At 46.8% G+C, this 27,897-nt stretch overlaps 1 protein-coding gene across 1 annotated transcript; it reads right to left on the bottom strand.

Annotated features, from left to right (window-relative positions):
* Positions 1-353: 353 nt before the first annotated feature.
* Positions 354-26,785, bottom strand: LOC129328764 (zinc finger protein 420-like). Its single transcript, XM_054978042.1, has 5 exons — positions 26,690-26,785; positions 22,376-22,505; positions 18,769-20,125; positions 17,489-17,497; positions 354-2,105 (listed from the first exon to the last, which is right to left on the bottom strand). Exons 1-5 carry the CDS (start codon positions 26,774-26,776, stop codon positions 935-937), a joined length of 2,754 nt encoding a protein of 917 aa, XP_054834017.1. The 5' UTR covers positions 26,777-26,785; the 3' UTR covers positions 354-934.
* Positions 26,786-27,897: the final 1,112 nt, after the last annotated feature.

The raw sequence follows: 27,897 nt of genomic DNA, 5'->3' as shown, positions 1-27,897 counted from the left end.
CTCCTAAGTGAGTAAGAGAGAGAGTGCTTGCAAGATGCTGCTGGTGCAAAGAAAGGCAAGCAGCTTTCATTTAACTTGCTTTACTTGCATAGTGACTCCTGAGTTGAGTGAGAGAGAGAAGGTTTGCAAGACACTGCTGGTGGAAAGGCAAGCAGCTTCATTTATGGTTGTTGTGGGTTTTCCGGGCTGTACTGCCGTGGTCTTGGCATTGTAGTTCCTGACGTTTCGCCAGCACCTGTGGCTGGCATCTTCAGAGGTGTAGCACCAAAGATCTCTGTCTTTTGGTGCTACACCTCTGAAGATGCCAGCCACAGCTGCTGGCGAAACGTCAGGAACTACAATGCCAAGACCACGGCAATACAGCCCGGAAAACCAACAACAACCATCGTTCTCCGGCCATGAAAGCCTTCGACAATAGCTTTAATTTAACTTGCTTTACTTCCATTCGTGTCTCCTAAGTGAGTAAGAGAGAGAGTGCTTGCAAGACGCTGCTGGTGTAAAGAAAGGCAAGCAGCTTTCATTTAACTTGCTTTATTTTCGTTTGTGGCTGTGAGTGAGAGAGAGAGAGAAAGAGAGAGATGTTAATTAGTTTGGACAACTGTATGAGTTGTTTTTTCTAAACTAAAACCTCAGTATTCAGGTTTAATTGCAATGGTTGGCACTTTGAAATAAATAAGTTGGTTTTGTGTTGCAGTTTGGGCACTCAGGCTCAAAAAGGTTCGCCAACACTGTTCTATAGCATCCATAACAGCACTCAGATTATCCCTCATTTGTCTACTGGGTAAAAACCCGGCTTGTTCTTTTCCAATAAAATCCATCAAAAATATCTTCAATCTTTCTACCAGAACTCTAGCAAAAATCTTATAATCATTATTTAACAAAGATATAGGTCTATAATTTTTAACACCTGTTAAATCCTGCGCCTCTTTTGGGATCAGTGAAATATTAGCTTCTTTCCATGTATTTGGCACTCCCTTTTTGTTCCCCTGTATGAATCCTTCGATGCGGTTAGGTGGGCATTTTGAGAAAACCTCTTTCCAAACTCCAAGCATTTATGCCGTTTCTTCCCTGTATGAATCCTTTGATGTTTAGTTAGGACACCAGACTCAGAGAAGCTCTTCCCACATTCCAAGCAATTATATGGCTTCTCGCCTGTGTGAATCCTTTGATGTCTAGTTAGGGCACCAGACTCAGAGAAGCTCTTCCCACATTCCAAGCATTTATATGGCTTCTCGCCTGTGTGAATCCTTTGATGTACAGTTAGGATGCCATTCCGAGAAAAGCTCTTTCCACACTCGAAGCATTTATATGGCTTCTCCCCTGTGTGAATACTTCGATGCACAGTTAGGTGGCCATTTTGAGAAAACCTCATTCCACAATCCAAGCAGTTATACCGCTTCTCCCCTGTATGAATCCTTTGATGATTAGTGAGGATACGAATCTCAAAGAAGCTCTTTCCACATTCCAAGCATTTATATGGCTTCTCGCCTGTGTGAATCCTTTGATGAACAGTTAACCTGTCATTGCGAGAAAAGCTCTTTCCACACTCAAAGCATTTAAATGGCTTCTCCCCTGTGTGAATCCTTTGATGCACAATTAGGCCGCCCTTCCAAGAAAAGCTCTTTCCACACTCGAAGCATTTATATGGCTTCTCCCTTGTGTGAATTCTTTGATGCGAAGTTAGGCTGCCATTCCGAGAAAAGCTCTTTCCACACTCCAAACATTTATACGGCTTCTCCCCTGTGTGAATCCTTTGATGTTCATTAAGGTTGCGATTGCGAGAAAAGCTCTTTCCACACTCCAAGCATTTAAATGGCGTCTCCCCTGTGTGAATCCTTTGATGCACAATTAGGCCGCCATTCCAAGAAAAGCTCTTTCCACACTCGAAGCATTTATATGGCTTCTCTCTTGTGTGAATTCTTTGATGCGAAGTTAGGCTGCCATTCCGAGAAAAGCTCTTTCCACACTCCAAGCATTTATACGGCTTCTCCCCTGTGTGAATCCTTTGATGTTCATCAAGTTTGCGATTGCGAGAAAAGCTCTTTCCACACTCCAGGCATTTATATGGCTTCTCCCCTGTGTGAATTCTTTGAGGTACAGTTAGGCTGCCATTCTGAGAAAAGCTCTTTCTTCCCTCCAAACATTTATATGGCTTCTCCCCTGTGAGAGCCTTCTGATGCGCAGTTAGTTCACTACTCCAGTGGAAGTCCTGTTCACGCTTAAAACATTTATATCTTTTCTGGCAGGTTGCATATTTTTTATATTTTTTCAGATTGTATTTGCAGCTGGACCTTTCCTCTATGTCAAGTCTCTTCTGCCTTCTCTTTCTCGTCAGCCTTTCATCTTGGATTGGGGCCTCCTGTATCTTCCTGCTCTGACAGGCAACCAATTCTTTCCTCGGCTTCTGCTTTGCTTCCATTTTCCCTCGGCATTGTCTCTTTGGTACCAGTTGATCTCCAGATTTCTCATCCACATGTACATCTTCCTCTCTTTCTATAATCACCCTTCCTGGTTCCATCTCACTTGCCACCTCTCTTCTATCTGCACCTGGAAAAGCGAGAGAGCAGTAAATTAGAATGAAAAAGAACAAAATAAGAGTTATCAGGTGCCATCAGAAGTGAAGAATATTTTCTACAGTGAGAGCCAGGGACCTGGAAAAATTTCAGCAATATCTAACCATGTGCTGGGCTGTCTTGGAAAGGGAGAAAGAGATAACAAGAGGGGTTTATTGTTTCCTGCAGAAAATTATTCTTAAAGTTAATGTGTTTTTTTGTATTGATTTAGGATGCACAAAGAAACAAGCTAGAAAAAGAAATCCTTGTTTAACAAAATCTTGAATTTTATTGATCGCTTTTTTTACATGAAAGGAAAAAATATGGGTAGAGTTAAATCCAGAGACTGGAGCTGTGGACAGACAAGACCGGTCTATCCACATACCTGAAAGAAATGCAAATTTGCAGGAAAAGCTGAAATACAAAGAAGAAATAAATGGGGGGGGTTTAAAGCACCCCAAAATAATAGTAGTAGTGCCTATGGTTATAAGAAAAAAATGTTCTCAGTTGCTGTTGCTAAGCAACCACACAGTATTGCCAGCCTTCACGCCTTGTGTTCTGTCAGACAGAACTACAGCGATGTGGTTTGGTCTTCGAGGGAGGACATCAGAGCCTGCAGAACTGAGTGACCTGAGACCACAAGAGTTGCATGACTCGCCCAGTGTAAAGTAGTTAGAGTTTTAAACTAGGATCTGGAAGACCCTGTTCTACCAGGGAAGCTCACTGGTTTACAGTCACTCAGGCGACCCTACCTCACATGGATAATGGGAGGATAAAATGGAGGAGAGGAGAAATGTGTAAGTTGCTTTCGGTCCCTATTTGGGAGAAGGGTGCAGTACGAATGAAGTTAAATACCTTATAAATATAGCTGAACATTGGGAGGGCACTCAAAAGGTATATTGGTGGGTGGGTGGGAAGGAGAGAAGGAAGCAAGAAAAGGTGCGGATATGGGGGGTGCCTGGAGGAAGGGAAGTGGAAATAGTGTGGGGATTGGATACAGAGGAAAAGGAGGTGCCCCCCCTCCCCGAAGCTTTGCTGAACAGGAAAGGAACTAGAATGTCCTGGACCATGCATTGCCCAGAGAGCCTGTGTCCCAATCCTGCTTTTTGCATTGGAAGCCATGGTTGAAATGGGAAGGCAGAATTCATCAAAAAACAATAGGCATCTCAAAATAGGCCACCTGCGTCAAGATGATGGCGGGACTTGCAGTGCCAAAAACAAAGGAAACGAGACGGATTGGGCACAGATCAGCTCTACACCAGCCTTCTCCTATTTGCAACAGAAGCAGAAGTTTACTTACAAGAGGCAAGGGAAGGGCCAGCAACAGAGACAGGGAGGGTGGAAAATATCCCCTCCATGGAAAAAGTCAAGGGGTATAAACAAGTTCTCTAAATTCTCGGAGCCTGTGTGGGGTAGTGGTTAGAATGTCAGCCTGGGATCAAGGAGATCTGGGTTGGAATCCCCGCTCTGATGGTTTGGGGCCAGGCACAGACTGTCAGCCAGAGCCACCTCACAAGGTTGTTGTATGGATGAAATGGAGGGGAACAGAGCAATGTGAGCCACTTTGATTTTCCATAGGCAAGAAAGGCAGCCCAGAAAGGGAGTGTGGAAAATAGCACCTTCTTTGAAAAGCAAAGGAGGCTTCAATGTGTCCCTGAGGTACTGAAGTTTGGTGGGTAGACGGTCTGAGTAGGCTCTCAAAGGTTTGCCTTTGAAAATGGCTGGTTTCCATTCCCAGCCTGGCCTAATTCACAGGGTTGTTGTATAAAGTGGAGGAAAGAGCAATGCAAGACACCTGGGTCCCCACAGGGAAGAAAAGGGGCCTGGCATTTGTTATACATCTAATTGTGCCTGCAGGTGGCTGGAAAGGATAATCTCTGATGCTGTTCCTTCGTCCAATAGGGCTGCAGTTTCTGCTGGGAGGCGGAGCTAGACTGGTCAAGTACGAGTTGGGAATTTCCTGGAGGAGTGCAGTCCAGCAAGGGTGGGGTTCGGAAGGGGGGAGGGAGATCAGCAGGACACAACGCCATGGAGTCCACACTCCAAAGGGGGGCTCGTGTCTCCAGGGGAACAAACCTCTGGAGTACAAAATTCAGCAGTAATTCTGGGATAGCTCCAGGCCCCACCTGGAGGATGGCAACCCTAGGCAGAGCTGCTCATTCAATATTCTGACTGATCGTAAGAATTTTTAGTGGGAACATCTCCAGGAAAATGATATTGCAAATGAGAAAGGCATGGGGATGGGAAATGGAGCAAGAAGGGGTGGGCCATCTCTATCATAAATGGAAACAGGAGAATGGGGCAGCCTAGAGTTAACCTGGGCCAGGATAAACTTAATTAGGAGGCTTTCTTGAGCGTTATGCACATTGGGATCATACTCTGGAGAAAGCAGCAAAGGATTGCCTGAGGAAGGAACTGAAAATAATTATTATGTTAGGAGAAAAATATGACTAAACAGCATTTAGGGGGTTAACCCATATTGGGTGTGGGGGCAGAGAGGCTATGAAACAATTCTGAGTGCAGCCCCCTATGGGGTCATTGAGTGGAGTGGGAGGGTGGAATATGGTGTCCAGGGTCTGCGTCCCAGCCCCCAGACTTGCCAGGAGGGAACAATGGGAGGCAACCGGGAGGCAGTGGCCCTGCTACCCCAGCCAGCAACCAGGTCCAGAGCCTGCCTACTCCAGGGGGAAGGGGCGAAAGACCAAAGCCTCAGAGGGCTGGAAGGAGCAGAGAGAGACCAGCTAGTCCCACCCTCCAGGGGGAGGAGGCTAAGCAGGCCAGAGGAGAAGGGCCAGGGCAGGGGGAATAGGGACCCAGCAGCAGCCCAAACAGAACTCTTACCTGGCGGGGAAGAAGCAGCCACAGCAGCTCAGAGCCACGCCCCAGCCTCCACCTCAGCTTGAAGACAGCAGCCTGGCTCAGGAGATGCTCACAACCAAGCCCCTCCAGGTGGAGCTGCTGAAGGCATTCTGTGGGCAGAGCTGGGCAGCCAGCCAAGGGGCCACAGCTGGGCCTACTTTTAGTAATCAGCTCAGTCAGGGAGGCCTGGCAGCCAGCCAACATACCGCAGCTGTTGCTGATCCAGGCAGCCCAGCCAGCTCCCCCAGCTGCAGCAGCTTGAGACAGCCCAGGCCAATGCTGGGAGGCCCAGAAGGGGTGTGGCCTGGCAGGCAGGACCTGCAAGGAGGACGGGGTGCTGAGAGAAGGCCTTATAAAAGATGGCTGGGAAGAGCTCTGGGGTGGTGGGTGTGAGTAAGGAGTGATGGTGTGGAGTGAGAGCAGAGCAGTGTGAGCGTGGAGGCTTGGAGGCGAGTTCTGGGAGGATGAGATGACGGAGGACGCAGGGGGTAAGCAGGCCAGGTTGAGCAGGCCACCGAGTGGATTGAGAGGGAGTCAGGGTGATGTATACCACACCTCCTTCCACAGAGCAGGGTCCTGCAGCATCCCTGGTGCCCCTCTGATGTCAGGGCCGGCCCAGCCGGCGCCCCGTCCAGCGGCAACAGCGACAAGCCCTGACAGATGGTCTGACTGTCTTTTTGTGGCAGAAAACAAAGCCAGGCATTTGAAAATTTGTCACAAGTCTTAAGATGGTCATGGAGAAGCAGTGCCTAAAGCGGAGGAAACGGGAACATTCAGGGCTGAGGATTATCTCTGGAATACCCTCTTCTGTTTTTAATGTCAGGGAAAGTTTACTCATGAGAAGCCAGGAGGCAGCACAGGGATGGTGAAAAGATCCCCTTTTATACAAAACAAAGGGGAGTTATTCACTCCTCTGAGCTATCAATGGTAGTGTGGTCTAGTGGCTGGAGGGTCTCACTAATTTCTAAGGGACCCAGCTTCGAATACTCAGGGTGCTGCCTGAATTACAAGCAGAGAAAGGCCAGAGAAGGAAACAGGAGTTGCAGGGATTTGCTAGCGTGAATCAAACTGGTTATCCTCCATCTCTCCTGAACATGGACCTCTTCATAAACACATTTCTCTTTTCAGCATGAATGTACCCAATGCGTTCATTCTCAGGGGCTGTAGGAAGATGCCACCCCCTTGCTTCTCTTCTGCATTCACAACATAAGGGGGGAAATCCTTACCAAGGGAGGCTACGGTATTGTAATTTTCCTCCATCACTTCCCAGTAGAGTTTTCTTTGGCCTGGATCCAGCAGAGCCCATTCCTCCTCCGTGAAGAACACGGCTACCTCCCAAAAGGACACTGAGGATCTCTGAAAGAAGAAAAGATTGCCCCGTTGTTCATTTATTCCTGTCCCTGCACATTCAAGAAAGAAAGAAGAATCCCACTGGCCAGTCAATGAATTATAAGAACGCAATACATCAAATAAATGGCAAGAAAATTGGATTGCATCTGGTCTAGCAGTCTTGGGGACTACATGTGTTGCCTTTTGCCTGGTGAACTCACGGCGGTTGTGGGATTTTGACCAGCAGAGTGTTGATTCACAGCCCAACCACTTGACCACTATGCCACAGCAGATAAGAATAAAGTAAAAGCAGAAACAATAACAGGCAGGATGCAGGGTGTGACTCCAAGAGACACTGAATGGTTGTATTTAAGACTACTCCTACTGCAAGTGACAAACTCACAGTCATATCAAGTACTAAAGAAGGGGCAATCTGTGAAAAGTTTAAGGAAACAGCACAGAGTGGAAAAGAGCCAGTAAAGAAGCAACAACATTCAAAATGCCCTTCCACTAAGCCAAGTACTTGCCTACAGTCTGTGCATTTCAGCTACCATGCTACACTAATCACAGGTGGGGAAAATCCAAAAATGACCTCTGTGAAGGCCCCAACAAGAATGTTACAATGTAGCACTTCAAGAAATAAAAGACATTTCAAAGACATGGATTATCCAATGAGCGGATAGGATTGCCCGTCCCACTAGAAGCACGGGTTTTGCCCCATCAAGAAGCAGATTAAGAAACACAACCACACAACTATAAATCCACAAGCTACTCCGGAACAACTGCTAATAAGAGGAAATGCTATTTACCATTCAATGGACACTGCATATACCCCAAACATACATTTGAGATGCACCAGGAAGTTTGTGGGAATGCTTTTCCCCACAAAACATTTATATACGAAGCATTGATAATATATCTTATTGGGACGAAGACAGCATGCCTTGCAGTGACTGAGAGACAATTAGCAGCCATCTAAATTTAGTGGAGGAAGGCCTGCACATAAGCCAGTTTGCAAATAGTTTGAATCACAAAATAGTAACTGGAGAAGCTGCTGGACCAACCATTAGACATCCAAGAATCAGAAGAGTTAGCCATGTAAGTCTGCAGTAGCAAAATAGCAGAGTCCAGTAGCACCTTTAAGACTACTGTAGCATAAGCTTTTGAGAGCCACAGCTCTCTTCCTCGGATGCATGGAGGGTATGAAGAAACTGGCCAGAGATATATAGGTGGGGAAGGGAGGGGGGAGAGGGAGGGGGGAGTAAGGGTCATATAAATGTAAATAAGTTCATGAAAGAAGCGGAAGGCACAATCCAGCCTGGGTATGACCCCTCCCATCCACGGCAGAACCTGAAAATGATGCCTGGAGGCAGTTATTTTTTGCAATGAGATAACTTTTTGTAATGAGATAGTAGTATAAATGAAGTGATGTCTAAGGAACCTGGCAAAATAATGAAATTCCTCACAAAAATTTTGATCTCCTTAGATATTAGCGGATTACCTCCACATAAAAAAGGGAAAGGTAATTTTGCTAAGAAATTTAAATCCCAAACAGATTGAGAAATTTCACCTACGTACAAATACTGAATACATTTGCAAACAGTTTGAGTCACAAAATAGTGACTGGAGAAGCTGCTGGACCAACCATTACACAAACACACCTAAGAATAGAATTAATAACTACACAAAATTTCCTTTCACATTACAAAGACAACAGCTTCCAATTAAAGAAGCCTTTCTGATTGCAATTAATAACATCCAAGGCCAAATATTACAAAATATAGCTATCAGCTCATAGAAAGCTGCTTCACCCATGGTCAACTTTATTATTATTTTTTAAATTTTTATTGGTGAGTATAGTTTCCATTCATTGTTTACATTCCCATCCTACCTGATTTATTCTAATCCCCACCCTTTCCCCCCCTCCTTAACGACTTCCAACAGCTTTCCAACCCTTAACCCCTCTTATTACTTAACATATTTTATCTTGAATGCTTCTACCATTCATATCTCTATATAATATTTCTTACTCTAAGCAATTTCAAATTCCCTTATATATAGTATATATATACTGTATTAATCTTACTAATATCTCAATCTTACTTTTCAGTGATTAATTATAAATTCTACACACAATATACTTAGCTATAATCCTAGCTTAGATTAAAATGGTTACAGTTTTCCCTTAATGGTAAAGTCACTTCTCTCTTCCATTTATGATATCTCAATTTAATAATTCTCAAACTGCCACAGTTCCCCTTTCACATCCCATTTTTTTTTCTAGGAATTGTTTCAGTTTCCCCCAGTCTGCAATATATTGTCCTGGATCGAGATCTTTAAGTTTTCTTGTCATTCTATCCATCTCCGCCATGTACAGCAATTTGTAAATCCAGTCTTCTACAGTTGGTACTTCTTGTACTTTCCATTTCTGTGCATACAAAAGTCTTGCTGATGTAATCATGTAATATAACAATGTTCTATACTGCGTTGGAACATCTTCCATTCCCAAGGTCAGTACCAACAATTCTGGGTTCTTATTGATTTGAGTTTTATTGCTAGGTCAACTTTATGTTGCAATGTCAAGAGGAAGAACTTTTAAAAATCTCAAGCTTCAAGTTTGCGGCACACCAACCCGAGGATGATATTATTGTTGTTGTTGTTGTTGTTATTCAAAAGCAGGAGAGTTTGCAAATGCAAAAAGTGCAGAAGTTTGAACACAAGCAAAAATCCGATAAAGGGCGGAAACAATGCCAGAAGAAAGTGTAAGTCATTAAACAGCACAAAAATTACCCAGCAGGACCACAGTCACAGCAGCAGACAGTACACAGCATCTCTTTGCACCACTACAGGACAGCCCTCCGGAATAATTCAGTTTTGAGGTTTACGGAAAGCCAGAAGCATGGGAACCCTAACCTCATCAGGCAGCGCATTTGGCAAAGTGGGGGCCAACACAAAGGAGGTAGGTATACAGGCAATCATTGGGTTTGCCCATCTGCAGGTTGGCGCCTACAGAAAGCCTTGCTCTGGAAGCTGCCATGCTGGAGTATAGGGAATGGGGTGGTCCCCGAGATATGAGGGGCCGGCCATGAAGGGCTTTATAAATGATTGGTAATAGCTTGAACTGAGCTAGGCAACTTATGGGAAGCCAATGGAGTGACAGCAGAATGGCAGACTCAGCACTCCTGCTAGAGAAGCAAGTAAAGGCAGCTGCGAAAAATGCCTTCTCCCAACTCAGAATAGTCTGGATGATGGCCTGGAGGCAGTTACTTTTTGCAATGAGATAGTACTATAAATGAAGTGAAGTCTAAATAATGAAATTCCTCACAAAAATTTTAATCTCCTTAGAACCTAGCGGATTACCTCCAGAAGAAAAAAGAGCAAAGGGAATTTTGCTAAGAAATTTAATTCTCAAACAGATTGAGGAATTTCACCTGTCTACAAATACTGATTTACAGCATGGGAACATCAAGACTAGACTACTGTATTACACTCTACAGGGGCCTCCTCTCAAATCCGATGCGGAGACTGCGGCTGGGGCAAAATGCCATTTACTCTCATGAGGTAGATGGAACATGCGTATTTCTCCATTTCTATAGTCACTTCGTTGGCTTCCCATCAGGGAATGGGCTGGATTCAAGGTCATGACTACCACATTCAAAACCCTTCAGGGATTCAGCCCCTCATATCTGTGCAACTGCCTCTTCCATGATGAGGGAGACGGAGAGAAAGGAGGAGATGGGCCTACACTCACTCGGACAGGGCCTTCTGCACAAAAATCAAAATCAAGGGTTGTCCATAAACGTGCTTTCTTTGTGGTAGCCCCACTTTATGGAAGGGTCTCAATCTCCTGCCTTTTCACAAAATAAGCAAAACTGAAGTATTCAGGAGGGCTTTCTACCCAGATTACAAGAATGTGTCATAAGAAAGAACTCAGAGGCATCCTGTGGAAGGGACAGGGACTAAGCGCTATGCTACTGGGTACTGCTTGCTGATGTAGATACTTGCCTACAAGGGAGTTTTCATCCTGCTAAACATGCCATGGAAATTAGTTATGCTTTGGTTCAAATAGATTACATCTCTGTGCTTGGTTTTATTCTTATTTTCAAATTTTCTGCACCCATACCCTGTTGTATCCTTTTGACAGGATGCCCTTCATTAGTCTTCATTATTTTATTTTTTGTGCTCAGTGAAAGCCCTAACACTTGATTATATTGTATTTCACTTGCACTCTACCTTGGATACCAGTTAGAAAGGTGGACTATTAATAAACAATAATCGCAATAACCAAGCAGTGGAGCTCAGCACCAACTGTAGACGCAGAGCTGACTCTGGGCAGAGATCTCAGCAGAGTGCATTACAGGGGAGCGACCACACGGGCGGAGTCAAGACAGGGGGCAGGGGGCCATCTTGTGGGACAGACTGAGTTGGAAGGAGGCATTTTCTGCCCAGATGCCTGAACTTGCCTCTCAAGCAGCAACGATACCTCCCTTGGGCTCTTAAACGAGTTTGCGACGGTCATCTCGGAGTTCTTCGGGAGGGTGAAGCTCTTTGGACTCAAAGGAAGGGAAAGCGTGGGCTGAAAAGACTTGCAGTGGAGGAGCCCAATGCGGCCAAAGGCCTCTTCGCCCGCGGGCACAAAGAGCTCCTCTGGCTCTAAGCCGGCAGGGCGAGCGCGGCCACTTTCGGGGCCCTGAGATCGACGGAGCCTCCGGGTCAGCGCAGCGGTCCGTCCAGACGCTCAGAGTAACATCGACCCCCCCAGGCGGGCTGCAGGGAGGGGGCAACACAGGCAGGCGCCCCCGCAGCCCTCTCGCCCGCGAAGCCGCCCTGCTCTGCGCTCCTCCCTCCAGCCCTTCTCGCTTCCTCCCATTCACACGTGTCTTTTCTCTCCCCGCCCGAGATCCCTCCATGCAGCCCGAAACTCACCTCCCCTGCAGACGCGCCGAAGCCAAAGCCTCCCTCCGGCCAAGGGAAAGGGCGCAGAGGAGGAGATGCCGCGCTGAAGTCCATGGCGCCCCACTCGCCTTCTCCTCTCTCTCTAAGAAACAATGTCCCCTCGCTGGCGCTCGCTGAGCCTTCTGGGAATTGTAGTTCTCTGTGACCACTGGACCCCCCCCCCCTCCCCTCACTGGATTTGGGAACTTGGGGGAGGAGGTTTCTGGGCTCTTCTGTGCAGCTTCACCAGGAGGCCCCTGCAGGAGAGATCCGGGAGAGAGACGCGCGGCGACGGGGCGGAAACCTCTCCAGATCTCCCGGGTCTTTTGCACTCCTGCCGGGCGCTGCGCTTTTCCAGCTTGGACGGCTGAAGGGGGCTGAATGTTTCCCTTCAAGAGGAAGGAAATTTCCAAAGTCCCGGGGCGAAGCCCTGACTTACCTCCCGTTGTATCGGACGGACTGAAGGGCGTCTTTTCACGGTTTGGCGAGAGAGGAAAGGCGAATTCACCATTTCCTGAAGCGCTCTTGGGCAAGGATGGGTGGCGGGATGAGCGGGAAAAGAGACGCTTGAAAAGTGGGAGTGGGCGCGAAAGAGGAGGAGAAGGGCTAGGCTAGCTGGAGAGCGCGCTTAAGGGAAATACGTGTTTCATGTAACTACCCCGACTCTATTCTCATTACTAACAATAAGAATAATCCTCCTTTTATTTCGTTAAACTCAGAATCTAACCTTGTCTCCTAATATAAATCAGTTTCTCTGAAGGCACCAACATCATAAACATCCATAAATACATAGACAACAAGGAATATACTATAAAATACAATAAAGCACAATAAACAACAGCTTCCACCATGGCTCTAGGGAGCAAGCTGCCTGTTCTTCACTGGCCTGCCTCGTGTTTGTCCTTGCTGTCCAGGAAATAATACTTTTCCTACTTCTTGACTCCAAGTAGGAAAGCATGGGGAGCTACAGTCAGGCTGGGGGGTCACCAGAGAATGCGGTTGACGGGGAACCCACCGTGCCTGCCCAGCCAGCTGCCTTGGCCAGAATGCATGAGCAGCAGCTGCAGGGCACCGTCACGCGGAAGGCATGGGGTGAAGGCAGCCATTGACGGCTGAAGAGACATGGGCCAAAGGAACAGAGACAACATGGCGGCAGTGCTGCCCTGTGCTGCAGGCCCAGACTGCCCACTTCCCTGCAGCCACCTGCCCCTGAGAGGGAACCAGCTTCCAGCCAGCTCCTTTCTCCCCCCCAACCCCCTTTTCCTCTAGCGCCTGGCCCAACAAAGCAGCTTCTGCAAGCCCTGCATCCTCCCCTCTGACTCAGTGCTTTCCTGCTGAGGGCTGTCCTACCCTGCAGGCTGAGCCTGGTGATCAAATGGCCAGAAAAGCTGGGCTGGGGGCATTGGTAGGGATGCTCAGCCAGGTGAGCATGGAGGCAGCACTCAGGTTCTGTTCGCTTGTGTGGCTAAAGACAGTGCTGGGGGATGAGTCCAACATGTGCTGTGGGGCTCCCAACATTTCCAGTCTAGGCTGTTCCTCCTTGGGCAATAGGAATGGGTTCCACACTTTCCACAGCTGGGTTTTTTAAATTTTAAAATGAGTACGAATTAAGGAGTGTGTGTATGATGGGGAGTTATAAAACTATGCCAAGGAACTTTTCACTCTCCCTCAAAGAGAATAATTGAGATTCCGCTCTCAGCCTACACATCCCCATACGGCTATTGTTCTGAGAAAACTTCTCCTGTTAAATACAGGATGTTACACATTCCTTGTGTGATCAAGTCACACAACTAACCCAGGGAATACACAGTGGATCACGTGATTGAACCTGGTCCCCAGTTTCATTTGGAAAGTGAACCCACATTGACCCTTTCTTGCTAGGGGTTGCTTGGTCCAGAATCTTCCATTCCTCTTGTGCCTGGCACTGCAATCTTGTGCCACCTGCCATTATTTTCTGAGGTTTTATGCCTGCCACAGATGGGTACGGTCTTTTGTTTATATTGAAGATATATAATATAATGGGCCCCAGGAAAAATATAGTAATCTTATCAATGAAAGAACTAAGGATCATTCTATTCAACAAAGTGATAAACAAGAGCAAGAAAATGAACGAACTACCTAGTTAGGGACAATATTGACTTCACGTTAGACTCTCACATAGCAATGAAGAGTACGCAGGTGATGGACAGAGTTTCAGGGGGGTAGCTGGGTTGTTCTGAAGCAGTAAAAGAAAATTTAAGGCCAGTAGCACTTTCAAAACCAACACATTTTCCCCAGGTATAAACTTTTGTGAGCCAAAGAAATAGAAATGAGAAGGAATGTCAGCCACACCTTCCCTCCCATTCAGAAGCGGAGGGGGTGTTATAAAGAGGGGCCAGCAAGAGACTGTATGCAGAGGCACAAAAAAGAACATTGTAAACTTGATCCGAGATGGACAGAAAGGCAGAATGCCAGTCCCTGGCAGCTCAATCCCTTAATTCTCCCCAGCAAACACACAGGTGATTTGGTTGAAGTAACTTTTATTAGAGAGCCATCAGTTCAGGTTGCTTGGACAGTGGAAATAGCAGAAGTGACATGCGAACGGAAAGTATAGTCAGATACTGGGGAAAGTCCCACCCTCAGGTTAGAGGTCCGTTAAATACGGCCGCAAAAGTCAAGAGACAAAAATTAATACAGTTTAGGCTACAATAATGGATACAGCATGAAATCATCTCTGTTCCCAGAAAGATACAAACTGAGGTAGTTGCAGCTGAGTCTCAAGGACGTTTGTGCTAAAGGGAAACTGTTTAACTTCACATCAGAGAACGTTGAACTTCAAGGCAGAGATCACACACTGAGGTTTCAAATGACAACTAGTGAATGGCATTCAGAACTCCTTCTAGCCCCAGAGGCTTTACTGGGAGCACATAAGATACAGGTGGTGTTTGTGCAGGAGGGCATACATGACACAGAGAGGTGGAAAGAATAGGAAATGGATTTACAAAATACTTGAGAATACACATATATAGGGGATTTATACTTGACATGACCTCGCTCCAAGACTGGTCAAAGATGATAAAAACACAAAGCCGGCAATTCTCTAATCCAATACAAGGACAATGCTTGGTTTTCAGTAGCCTTCCAACAAGTTTTAGTTGCCTTGACTGACACCTCTCCGTCTTCTGGAGCCTTTTCCCACCTGGGTTCAGAAGAGTAGCTAGCTGCGTCGGTCTGCAGTAGAAGAGCAACATATCAGCCCAGTAGCACATTAAAGACCAACAAAGAGTTTACAGGATATAACCTTTAGAGAGTCAAGCTCCCTTCGTCAGATACACATCTCTGAAGGACTGTACAGAATTCGTGTCGGACGACAGGAGCTGGACTCTTGAAACGCTGTAGCTTGGAAACTCTTTGATGTTCTTTCAGGTGCTACATCTGAAATCTTGCCTCATCAACTGCATGGAAAGCAGGGATGGCTTTCCCACCACACTGACAAACATAAATGTCTTAGATTTATTCCTGCTCAGAGATCCCAAAAGATAAGCTAAATTGAGGCAATAGATATGCAATCAACGTTGTCCAGAAATGAAGCAACCGTTCAATTTTTACCTAAGACAACCAAAACTATCCAACCATCTGCAAGCGGTATTCCATGGACTCCATGGAAAACTGCAAGCGGTATTCAGTACTCCATTTGACTAAATGCGCCGGATGCTGCAAGACTGATGTGAAGAAATCTAACAGTAATTATACGGTTCTCTTGGGGTGTAAGTTAAGACAGAAGACACAAAGATAGCTCTTTCAACTCTCCAGTCATTCATATGGCTTCTCCCCTGTGTGAATCCTTTTTTTAAAAAAAGTATTTTATTGGATAGGTTAACATAGATATTACATAAAATTACATAGATATTACATAAAATTACATAGATATTACATAAAAAGGTCAACTTCATTTTGTTCTCTACATATCACCTTACAATTAACATTTATTACATACATTCCCCACCCTCCCTCCCCCCTTACCCTTGACCCCCTACAGCACTGCAACCCTTTCAATTCTTAAAATATTCTTTCTATTCTATCACTTCTCCTTATTTTCAAAGGTAAAGTTTGTACATAAAGCTTACCCCACTATTCTACAAAAGTTATCCATAGACCACAATTGACCTTTTACACCCCATTTACTTTCCAAATATTCTTTAAATTTTTCCCAGTCTCTTAAACATTCATTTGATCTTTGTTCCTTCAGTTTTCTGGTCAACTTATCCATTTCCACCATATATAACATTTTTGTATCTATTCTTCCAACTTCTGGTATCTCCTCTTGTTTCCAATATTTTGCATATAACAATCTAGCTGCTACAATCCTATACCATGCTCATGTTCTGTCAATTATTTACTTTTTCCATATTAAGTTCTAACAAAAACATTTCAGGATCTTTTAGTAAATTACCCTTCATAATTTTCAACATTTCTATGTACACCTTAGACCAAAATTGCTTTGCCTTACCACAAGTCCACCACATATGGTAAAAAGAGCCTTTATGTTGTTTACATTTCCAACATTTGTTTGACACAGAATTGCTCATATTTGCTAGTTTTTTCCGAGTTAAATACCATCTATATATCATCTTAAATCCATTTTAAGTTAACACATGAAGATATTTTCATAGCATTTTTCTACAAGTATTCCCATCCCTCCATTGTAATCTCTTTGTTAAAATTTAAAGCCCACTTCACCATTTGAGTCCTAACCACTTCATCTTCTGTATACCATTTCAATAACAATTTGTACAGTTTAGAAATTATCTTTATTCCATCTCCTAACACAAGTTCTTCTCGTTCTGAATTTCTAGTTCTAAAACCAATTTTCCTTTTATCTGATTCAACTAAGTCTTTAATTTGTCGATATTGTCACCATCCATATTTAAAAGGTAAATTTTCTTCTGTCTTTATTTTAACTATATCTCCTTCTATCAACAGTAAGTCCTTATACGTTATCCAATCTTCACCTGGATATTCTCTATGTGGTTTTATCACCTTTGCCGGAACAATCCATAATGGTCTTTTCTCTTCTACATATTTTTTATATTTTTGCTAAACCAAAAAAAAAATTCTCCTTACAAAGTGGTGTTGAAATATATCATCCATTTTATATTTATCATACCATAAATAGGCATGCCACCCGAAAAGATTATTATGGCCCTCCAAACTTAATAATTTACGATTGGATAGGTTTACCCAGTCTCTTAACCATGTCAAACATATCACTTCATGATATAGTCTCAAGTTTGGTAATTGTAACCCCCTCTCTCTTTTGCGTCTCTTTTGGCTTTCTCCCCGCCCACACAAAATGTAATAGTTTCCTTTGCCACTTGTCAAATTCCTTTTTCTCTTTTACAATTGGGATTGTTTGTAATAAAAGCATTACTCTTGGCAATACATTCATTTTCACCACTGATACACGACCCAACAGTGACAGATTCAATTTGCTCCATTTTATCAAATCTTTTTCCGTTTCCATACATTTTCATAATTATTCTTACATAAATCTATATTTTTCATTGTCAATTCTATTCCCAGGTATTTTGTTTTTTGGACCAGTTCTCACACTGTTAAATTCATTAGTTCAACCTGTTTCGCTTTCATCATATTTTTACAGAGCAATTTAGATTTTGATTTGTTGATATAAAAACTTGCCAGATCTCCAAATTCCTTGATCTTGTTCAGTAATAACGGTAATGTCTAAAACGGATCTTCAGTAATAAACATCACGTCATCTGCAAATGCTCTGAATTTATAAGAGAATCCTTTAAGTCTTAAACCGTTGATACTTTGATCTTCTCTTATCTATCTTAATATTTCTAGAACCATAACAAAGAACAAAGGTGAAAGTGGATACCCTGGACATGTTCCTTTTCTTACCTTGAATTTTTCTGTCAAATCATTATTTGTACACAATGTCGCCTGTTGGTCTTGATAAATTGCCTTTATAAGCTTCTGTGAATTCTTGCCCCAAACTCTTCTTTTCCATTATTAAAAACATAAAGTCCCAGTTCAAATTGTCAAAAGCTTTCTCTGCATCCGCAAACAAAAAGCTTACCTCTTTTTCAGGATGTTTATCATAATATTCTATAGCAGTGATGGCGAACCTACGGCATGCGTACAACCGGTGGCACACGGAGCCCTGTCTGTGGGCACGCAAGCCATGTCGCCGGATCACCAAGTCCAGGGCTCATTTGGAGCGGGAACGTGCTGCAATGGAGTTCCCCTAGCATTGAAAAGCGATCACGTGGGTTTTGGCCCCGCCTACGCGATTCCTTTTCCTCGATGCTGCCTCCCCCTGCTGCCAGTCTCTTTAGCAATAGGAAGCATGGGCTGCAGCTGTGGGGCTGGGCCTGGCTTTCTAAAGGAGGGCAAGCAGCTTTCATTTAACTTGCTTTACTTCCATTCGTGTCTCCTAATTGAATAAGAGAGAGAGAGTGCTTGCAAGAGGCTGCTGCTGCAAAGAAAGGCAAGCAGCTTTCATTTAACTTGCTTTATTTTCGTTTGTGGCTGTGAGTGAGAGATAGAGAGAGAGAGAATGAGAGAGAGAGAGAGAGAGAGAGATGTTAATTCGTTTGGAGAACAGTATGAGTTCTTTTTTCTAAACTAAAACCTCAGTATTCAGGTTTAATTGCAATGGTTGGCACTTTGAAATAAATATGTTGGTTTTGTGTTGCAGTTTGGGCACTCAGGCTCAAAAAGGTTCACTAACAGCACTCAGATAATCCCTTATTTGTCTACTGGGTAAAAACCCCGCTTGTTCTTTTCCAATAAAATCCATCAAAAATATCTTCAATCTTTCTACTAGAACTCTAGCAAAAATCTTATAATCATTATTTAACAAAGATATAGGTCTATAATTTTTAACATCTGTTAAATCTTGCACCTCTTTTGGGATCAGTGAAATATTAGCTTCTTTCCATGTATTTGGCACTCCCTTTTTGTTCCCCTGTATGAATCCTTTGATGCGGTTAGGTGGGCATTTTGAGAAAACCTCTTTCCAGACTCCAAGCATTTATGCCGCTTCTCCCCTGTATGAATCCTTTGATGTTTAGTTAGGGCACCAGACTCAGAGAAGCTCTTCCCACATTCCAAGCATTTATATGGCTTCTCGCCTGTGTGAATCCTTTGATGTCTAGTTAGGGCACCAGTCTCAAAGAAGCTCTTTCCACATTTCAAGCATTTATATGGCTTCTCGCCTGTGTGAATCCTTTGATGTACCGTTAGGTTGCTACTCCGAGAAAAGCTCCTTCCACACTCCAAGCATTTATATGGCTTCTCCCCTGTGTGAATCCTTTGATGCGCAGTTAGGACACCAGACTCAGAGAAGCTCTTGCTACATTCCAAGCATTTATATGGCTTCTCACCTGTGTGAATCCTTTGATGTACAGTTAGGCTGCCATTCCGAGAAAAGCTCTTTCCACACTCGAAGCATTTATATGGCTTCTCACCTGTGTGAATCCTTTGATGCACAGTTAGGTGGCCATTTTGAGAAAACCTCATTCCACAATCCAAGCAGTTATACCGCTTCTCCCCTGTATGAATCCTTTGATGATTAGTTAGGATACGAATCTCAAAGAAGCTCTTTCCACATTCCAAGCATTTATATGGCTTCTCGCCTGTGTGAATCCTTTGATGCACAATTAACCTGTCATTGCGAGAAAAGCTCTTTCCACACTCAAAGCATTTAAATGGCTTCTCCCCTGTGTGAATCCTTTGATGCACAATTAGGCCGCCATTCCAAGAAAAGCTCTTTCCACACTCCAAGCATTTATATGGCTTCTCCCTTGTGTGAATTCTTTGATGCGAAGTTAGGCTGCCATTCCAAGAAAAGCTCTTTCCACACTCCAAGCATTTATATGGTTTCTCTCCTGTGTGAATCCTTTGATGTTCATTAAGGTAGCGATTGCGAGAAAAGCTCTTTTCACACTCCAGGCATTTATATGGCTTCTCCCCTGTGTGAATTCTTTGATGTACAGTTAGGCTGCCATTCTGAGAAAAGCTCTTTCTACGCTCCAAACATTTATATGGCTTCTTCCCTGTGAGAGCCTTTTGATGTACCGTTAGTTCACTACTCCAGCGAAAGCCCTGTCCATGCTGAAAACTTTTATATTCTTTCTGGCAGGTTGCATATTTTTTATATTTTTTCAGATTGTATTTGCACCTGGACCTTTCCTCTATGTCAAGTCTCTTCTGCCTTCTCTTTCTCGTCAGCCGTTCATCTTGGATTGGTGCCTCCTGCATCTTCCTGCTCTGACAGGCAACCAATTCTTTCCTCTGCTTCTGCTTTGCTTCCATTTTCCCTCGGCATTGTCTCTTTGGTACCAGTTGATCTCCAGATTTCTCTTCCACATGTAGATCTTCCTCTCTTTCTATAATCACCCTTCCTGGTTCCATCTCACTTGCCACCTCTCTTCTATCTGCACCTGGAAAAGCGAGAGAGCAGTAAATTAGAATGAAAAAGAACAAAATAAGAGTTATCAGGTACCATCAGAAGTGAAGAATATTTTTACAGTGAGAGCCAAGGACCTGGAAAAATTTCAGCAATATCTAACCATGTGCTGGGCTGTCTTGGAAAGGGAGAAAGAGATAACAAGAGGGGTTTATTGTTTGCTGCAGAAAGTTATTCTTAAAGTTAATGTGTTTTTTGTATTGATTTAGGATGCACAAAGAAACAAGCAAGAAAAAGAAATCCTTGTTTAACAAAATGTTGAATTTTAATGATAGCTTTTTTTACATGAAAGGAAAAAAATATGGGTAGAGTAAAATCCAGAGACTGGAGTCGTGGACAGACAAAACCGGTCTATCCACATACCTGAAAGAAATGCAAATTTGCAGGAAAAGCTGAAATATAAAGAAGAAATAAATGGGAGGGGGGGTTAAAGCACCCCCAAATAATAGTAGTAGTGCCTATAGTTATAAGAAAAATATGTTCTCAGTTGCTGTTGCTAAGCAACCACACAGTATTGCCAGCCTTCACGCCTTGGGTTCTGTCAGACAGAACTACAGCAATGTGGTTTCGTCTTCGAGGGAGGACATCAGAGCCTGCAGCACTGAGTGACCTGAGACCAAATGAGTTGCATGACTCGCCCAGTGTAAAGTAGTTAAGAGTTTTAAACTAGGATCTGGAAGACCCTGTTCTACCAGGGAAGCTCACTGGTTCACACTCACTCAGGCAAACCTACCTCACCTGTGTCCCAATCCTGCTTTTTGCATTGGAAGCTATGGTTGAAATGGGAAGTCAGAATTCATCAAAAAATAATAGGCATCACAAAATAGGCTACCAGCCTGGCCTAATTCACAGGGTTCTTGTAAGGATAAAGTGGAGGAAAGAGCAATGCAAGCCACTTGGGTCCCCACAGGGAAGAAAAGGGGCGTGGCATTTGTTATACATCTAATTGTGCCTGCAGGTGGCTGGAAAGGATCATCTTTGATGCTGTTCCTTTGTCCAATATGGCTGCAATTTCTGCTGGGAGGCAGAGCTAGACTTGTCAAGTACGAGTTGGGAAATTCCTGGAGCAGTGCAGCCCAGCGAGGGTGGGGTTCGGAAGGGGGGAGGGAGTACAAAATTCAGCTGTAATTCTGGGATAGCTCCAGGCCCCACCTGGAGGATGGCAACCCTCCATGGCTGCTCATTCAATATTCCAAGTGTTCGTAAGTATTTTTAGTGGGAACATCTCTAGGAAAATGATATTGCAAATGAGGAAGGCATGGGGTTGGGAAATGGAGCAAGAAGGGGTGGGCCATCTGTATCATAAATGGAAACAGGAGATTGGGGCAGCCTAGAGTTAACCTGGGTCAGGATAAACTTAATTAGGAGGCCTTCTTGAGCGTTATGCACATTGGGATCATACTCTGGAGGAAGCAGCAAAGGATTGTCTAGAGGAAGGAACTGAAAATACTTATTATTTTAGGAGAAAAATATGACTAAACAGCATTTAGGGGGTTAACCCATATTAGGTGTGGGGGCAGAGAGGCTATGACACAATTCTGAGTGCAGCCCCCTATGGGGTCATTGAGTGGAGCGGGAGGGTGGGAGATGGTCTGACTGTGTCTTTCTGTGGCAGAAAACAAAGCCAGGCCTTTGAAAATTTGTCACAAGTCTTAAGATGGTCATGGAGAAGCAGTGCCTAAAGCGGAGGAAACGGGAACATTCAGGGCTGAGGATTATCTCTGGAATACCCTCTTCTGTTTTTAATGACAGGGAAAGTTTACTCATGAGAAGCCAGGAGGCAGCACAGGGATGGTGAAAAGATCCCCTTTTATACAAAACAAAGGGGAGTTGTCCACTCCTCTGAGCTATCAATGGTAGTGTGGTCTAGTGGCTGGAGTGTCTCACTAACTTCTAAGGGACCCAGCTTCGAATACTCAGGGTGCTGCCTGAATTACAAGCAGAGAAAGGCCAGAGAAGGAAGCAGGGATTTGCTAGCGTGAATCTAACTGGTTATCCTCCATCTCTCCTGAACATGGACCTCTTCATAAACACATTTCTCTTTACAGCATGAATGTACCCAATGCGTTCATTCTCAGGGGCTGTAGAATCCCCAGGTCTGGGACGTCCGTTCTTTAGCTCTACGGCAAATGAAAGGGTGTCCTGAAATCAAAGAGGGCCAAAGGAAGGCGCCACCCCCCTTGCTTCTCTTCTGTATTCACAACATAAGGGAGAAAATCCTTACCAAGAGAGGCTACATTATTGTAATTTTCCTCCATCACTTCCCAGTAGAGTTTTCTTTGGCCTGGATCCAGCAGAGCCCATTCCTCCTCCGTGAAGAACACGGCTACCTCCCAAAAGGACACTGGGGATCTCTGAAAGAAGAAAAGATTTCTCAGTTGTTGTTTTATTCCTCTCCCTGCACATTCAAGAAAGAAAGAAGAATCCCACTCGCCAGTCAATGGACTATAAGAATGCAATACATCAAATAAATGGCAAGAAAATTGGATTGCATCTGGTCTTGCAGCCTTGGGGACTAGATGTGTTGCCTTTGGAAGGGGATAAACTTTTCAGATTTTTAATTCCAAACATAATCAATTAGACAATGCAATCTTTGCGTCTGGTTCCTCACCAGTGTTGCCATATCCTATTATATAAAAGGCAAGGGGTCTTTCAGATGACTCACTTTTTATCCTGGTGCGCCTCCAGAGGGTGCGGCTGCAGCAGGAGGTCCACGCTCTCAAACAGCATGCCGTGGCAGGATGTGGCCCGTCACCCTCAGGAGTGGAGCAGGTGGCGCTGCCTACCCCCCTTCAGCCAGTGGGAATTAAGTATGGAGCAGGTTGCAAAGGCTCTCCTTCACCTGGCTGGGATCAGGAATGAGGCAAGTGGCAATGCCTAATCCCCCTTCACCCGAAAGGGATCAGGAGGTGAGCAGGGATCAGGAGCAGAGCAGGTAGCAGTGCCCGCCGTGGGCTCACCCAGCAGGCATCAGGCACGAAGTAGGTGGTAATGCTTGCCCCACCCACATGGCCAGGATCAGGAGCGGAGCAGGTGGTAATGCCCACCTGTATGCCCTTCACTTTCTAAATCCCATTATATTTTTCCCCACAATGGGCTTTTTTGCTAGTGGAAAATAATAATAATAACAACAACTGCACTTATACACTGTTCTTCTTGACAGATGAGGGCCCTACTCAGAACAGCTTGTTTTCCAGTTTTCTGCAACCATACCCTAATGTATCTGTTTCACTGAGTTGTACTTCACTTGCCCTGTGTACTCTGCCTTGGATGCTAGTGAGAAAGGCCGACTATAAATACATAATCATAAGAACCGAGCTGTGGCACTCATCAGCACCGACTGGCGTCTCTGCACTGACTTTGGGTGGAGACCTCGGTAGAGCGCATTACAGCGGAGCGGCCACATGGAGGGAGGCCATCTTTTGGGTCTGACTGAGCTGAAAGGAGGCATTTTTCCCAGATGCACCCACTTGCTTCTCTAGCAGCAATCCCCTGGGCCGTTAAAGGAGTTGGCAAGGGCCAGCTGAACCCCAGTGGGGAGTACCTTTCTCTTGGTTTAAGATTGCAGAAATATCACTAAGGGGGGGGCATTATTCTCATCTATAACAACAGCATGAAAGTCGGGAGCCTCAAAATGGGCCACCAGCTTCAGGAGGACGGTGGGAGATGCAACGGCAGAAATGAAGGGAATCGCCACATCCAGACACACTTGCTCCATAATATTCATCTGCTATTATTGTTGTTGTTGCCGCTGCTGTTATCTTCTCGCCCTCCCCGCAAGTGGGCTCATGGCTGGTTACAACAGAAGGTAAAATATACAAGACTAGAAACAAAGCCCCTTGTGCAAATAAATACGGGCTCTAGAAAGCTGTTGTGCTTTTGAAAAATTTTTATGAAACAGAACATTCAGTGATCAATGCTGAAAGATTTCTTTATATACAATGTTTTTTTAAATAAAGTACTTCCAGTTTCAGCTCTCAAAATCTCCAGGAATTTCACTATCTGGAGCTGGCAACCCCACACGGGGAGTCCTGGTCAGGCTGTTAAATGACTCTGCAGCCCCCCCCCTTCCAATCACCCACAGGTTATCCCAGCCTCTCCCGCCTGCTGGATGGTTCTCTGGATCTCCTGGGTTTCTCCATGCCCCAAGCCCTTCCCTTCCCTTCCCTTTTTAGGTAATTCTGCAGGGTGCAAAAGGTGGGCCAGAGCTGGGAAAGGCCCCAGCTGCACCCAAATTAATGTGAGGAAGGGCTTGCAGCCTGCCCATTCATAGAATCATAGAGTTGGAAGGGGCCATCTAGTCCAACCCCCTGCAGCCCTGTGCAGGATCAGCCTAAAGCATCTCTGACTGATGCTGGGCTTGAGGACACATGACAGGAAACCTTCCCAATCTCAGCTGGCAGCCAGGTGCTGGCTTGACAGGGGGGCAGGTTTATTTTTCCCCTTGGAGCCCATCCCGGTGGGGAGGGGAAGGCAAGCAGCCGCCTTGTTTACAACTGGCTACCGGTTTGTAGGCGCCGGCTCCCCCCCCCCCCCCGCTGCGCCGGCTTGACAGGGGGCGGCTTACCCCCCCCCCCCGCACCGTTCCTGGCAGTGAGGGGACGGCAAGCGGCCGCCCCTCTTGCAGCCTGGCATCGGTTTGCAGGCGGGCGGGTTTGTTCCCCCCTCCCGCCGCTTGATAGAGGAGCGGGTTTATCCCTTCCCTCTCCGATCCAGGGGCGAGGGGAAGGCAAGCGGCAGCCTCGCTTGCAGCTGGCTGGCTGCAGGTTGCCGGGTTTGCTCTCCCACCCAACAACCCACCCACGTGCCGGCTTGATGAGGGGGGCAGGTTCCCCCCTTCCCCGCGCCTGATCCCGGTGGAGAGGAGAAGGCCAGCGGCCGCCAGAGTGCAGGCGGGCCGGTTTCTCCTTCCCCTCGCGTGATCCAGGAGGCTAGGGGAAGGCGAGCGGCCGCCCCTCTTGCAGCCTGCCGCCGGTTTGAAGGCAGCCCGGATTGCTGTCCCCCCCCCCCCCCGCTTGACGGGGGAGGGCGGGTACCCCTCCCATCTCAGCGAGGGGAATGCAGGCGGGGGGGGGGGGTTGCTTCTCGCCCAGGTGCCGGCTTGACAGGGGGCTGGGTTCTCCCCCCCACGACGATCTTGGTGGGGAGGGGAAGGTGAGCGGCCACTCCACTGCTGGTTTGCAGGCGGGCGGGTTTGTCCCCCCCCCCCCAGCGCCGGCTTCACAAGGGAGCGTGTTCCCCCCCCCCCGCTGGCTTGACAGGCGGGCGGGTTTGCCTCTCCTACCCTGAGCCGGCTTGACAGGGGGGAAGGGCCCCCCTGCAGATGCCGGCGGCGAGGGGAAGGCGAGCGGCCGCCAGAGTGCAGGCGGGCCGGTTTCTCCTTCCCCTCGCGTGATCCAGGAGGCGAGGGGAAGGCGAGCGGCCGCCCCTCTTGCTACTGCTTTGCAGGAGGACGGCTTCCCCCCACCCCGGCCACTTGACAGGCGGGCGAGTTTGCTTCACTCATCCCGAGCCCGCTTGACAGGGGGGCGAGTGCCCCTCTGCAGATCCCGGCAGCGAGGGGAAGACGAGGGGCTGCCAGTTTGCAAGAGGGTGGGTTTGTCCCTCCCATCCCGCAATCCAGGCGGCAAGGGGAAGGTGAGCGGCCACCCCTCTTTCTGCCAGTTTGCAGGAGGGCGGGTTCCCCCCCTGCGCGGCTTGATGGGGGGCGGGTTTGTCCCTCCCCTCGCGCGGTCCAAGCAGCGAGGGGAAGGCGAGCGGCTGCCCCTCTTACTGCCAGTTTGCAGGAGGGCGGATTTGCCTCCCCTCCCGTGCCGGCTTAGGAAGGCGAGAGGCTGCCCCTCTTGCAGCCTGGACATCCGGAATCGGCCAAGCCGCTTCAGAGGCGGGCCGTTTGTTTCCCCAGCCTATCAAAGTGAGGAAGGAAAGGGAGGCGGAAGTCCTTCCTTCAGGCACCCAAAAGGCGCATGCTCCAGCTATACTTGTGAGTCGTCGGATAGACGCCAAGACAATTATGTTATAGGATATTCTGCAATGGAAGAGGCATTTTCCTCCCGAGAAGGCAGGGAAATGGCGGCGGCACTGAAAGGGAGGGCAGAAAAGATCCCCTCTTTTCCAACGGAAACCTTCGACTAGTTGCCAAGTCCGAGTTCTTCTGGAAGGTGAAGCTCTTTGGACTCAGGAAGGGAAAGCGTAGGTTGAAAAGACTTGCAGTGGAGGAGCCAAATGGGCCAAAGACCTCTTCGCCCGCGGAGCCCGTAGGCACAAAGAGCTCCTCTGGCTCTAAACCTTCGGGGCCCTGAGATCGACGGAGCCTCCGGGTCAGCGCAGCGGTCCGTTCAGCCGCTCAGAGTAACATCGACCCCCCCCCCCAGGCAGGCTGCAGGGAGGGGGCAACACAGGCAGGCGCCCCCGCAGCCCTCTCGCCCGGGAAGCCGCCCTGCTCTGCGCTCCTCCCTCCAGCCCTTCTCGCTTCCTCCCATTCACACGTGTCTTTTCTCTCCCCGCCCGAGATCCCTCCAGGAAGCCCGAAACTCACCTCCCCTGCAGACGCGCAAATGCCAAATCCTCCCTCCGGCCAAGGGAAAGGGCGCAGAGGAGGAGGAGAGGCCCCGCCGAACTCCATGGCGCCCCACTCGCCTTCTCCCTCGAAGGGAAAATGTCCGTTTGGTGCCTGGAAGGCGGAGACTCCGCCGGGCTAGCCCTCGCCGAGCCTTCTGGGAATTGTAGTTCTTTGTGACTACCGAACCCCGAACCGGATTTGGGGGATGAGGAGGAAGTCTCTTGGCTATTTTGCGCCGCTTCACCTGACGGCACACTGCAGGAGAGGCACGCTGGAGAGATCCGGAGAAAGACAGAAGGCGATGAGGCGGAAACCTCTCCAGATCTCCCGGGTCTGTTGCACTCCTGCCGGGCACTGCGCTTTTCCAGCTTGGACGCCTGAAGGGGGCTGAATGTTTCCCTTCAAGGGCGAGGCAACTGCGGGAGCTCCGGGGCGAAGCCGTGACTCCCCTCGCCTTGTCTCAGAGGGGCTGAAGGGCGTCTTTTCAGGGTTTGGCGAGAGAGGAGAGGCGGATTCACCATTTCCTGAAGCGCTCTTGGGCAAGAATGGGTGGCGGGATGAGCGGGGAAAGAGACGCTTGAAAAGAGGGAGTGGGCGCGAAAGAGGAGGAGAGGGGCTGGGCTGGCTGGAGAGCGCGCTTAAGGGAAACAGGTCCGTTGTTCTTTGAAGCCCCCTGGATGTGTTTCAGGGTGGAACTACGCCGACTCTATTCTCATTACCAGCAAGAAGAAGAATCCTCATTTTAAACATCAATAAATACATAAATACATAGACAACAATGAATATACTATAAAATACAATAAAGCACAATAAACCACAGCTTCCATCATGGCTCTAGGGAGCAAGCTGCCTGGCCTGCCGGAGGTACAAAAACGCAGCTCTGGCTACTGAGGTGACCTGGGCCTCCGTCCATAAGGAGGCCTCCATTATCACCCCCAGGCTCCCCACCCCTGACACAGGCGGCAAAGGTGCCCCGTCAAGGACTGGGAGATGAATTCCCGCACCCAAGAACCCATGGAGGGGCCAAATATGAACTGCCTGTTATGTTTATGCTGTATTTCATGGTTGCCACCAATGGTTTAAATTGTTCAGATTTCTGATGTAAATCCCCTCTGAGCCCATTTGCAGAGAGAGTGGACTATTGTTGGATTGATTGATTGATTAAATATAGGACCTCTGCCTTC

This window comes from Eublepharis macularius, chromosome 4 (assembly GCF_028583425.1).
Source record: "Eublepharis macularius isolate TG4126 chromosome 4, MPM_Emac_v1.0, whole genome shotgun sequence".
Classification (NCBI taxonomy): domain Eukaryota; kingdom Metazoa; phylum Chordata; class Lepidosauria; order Squamata; family Eublepharidae; genus Eublepharis; species Eublepharis macularius.
Note: the sequence above shows the minus strand (reverse complement) of the source record. Positions and strands in the feature narration are given on the sequence as shown.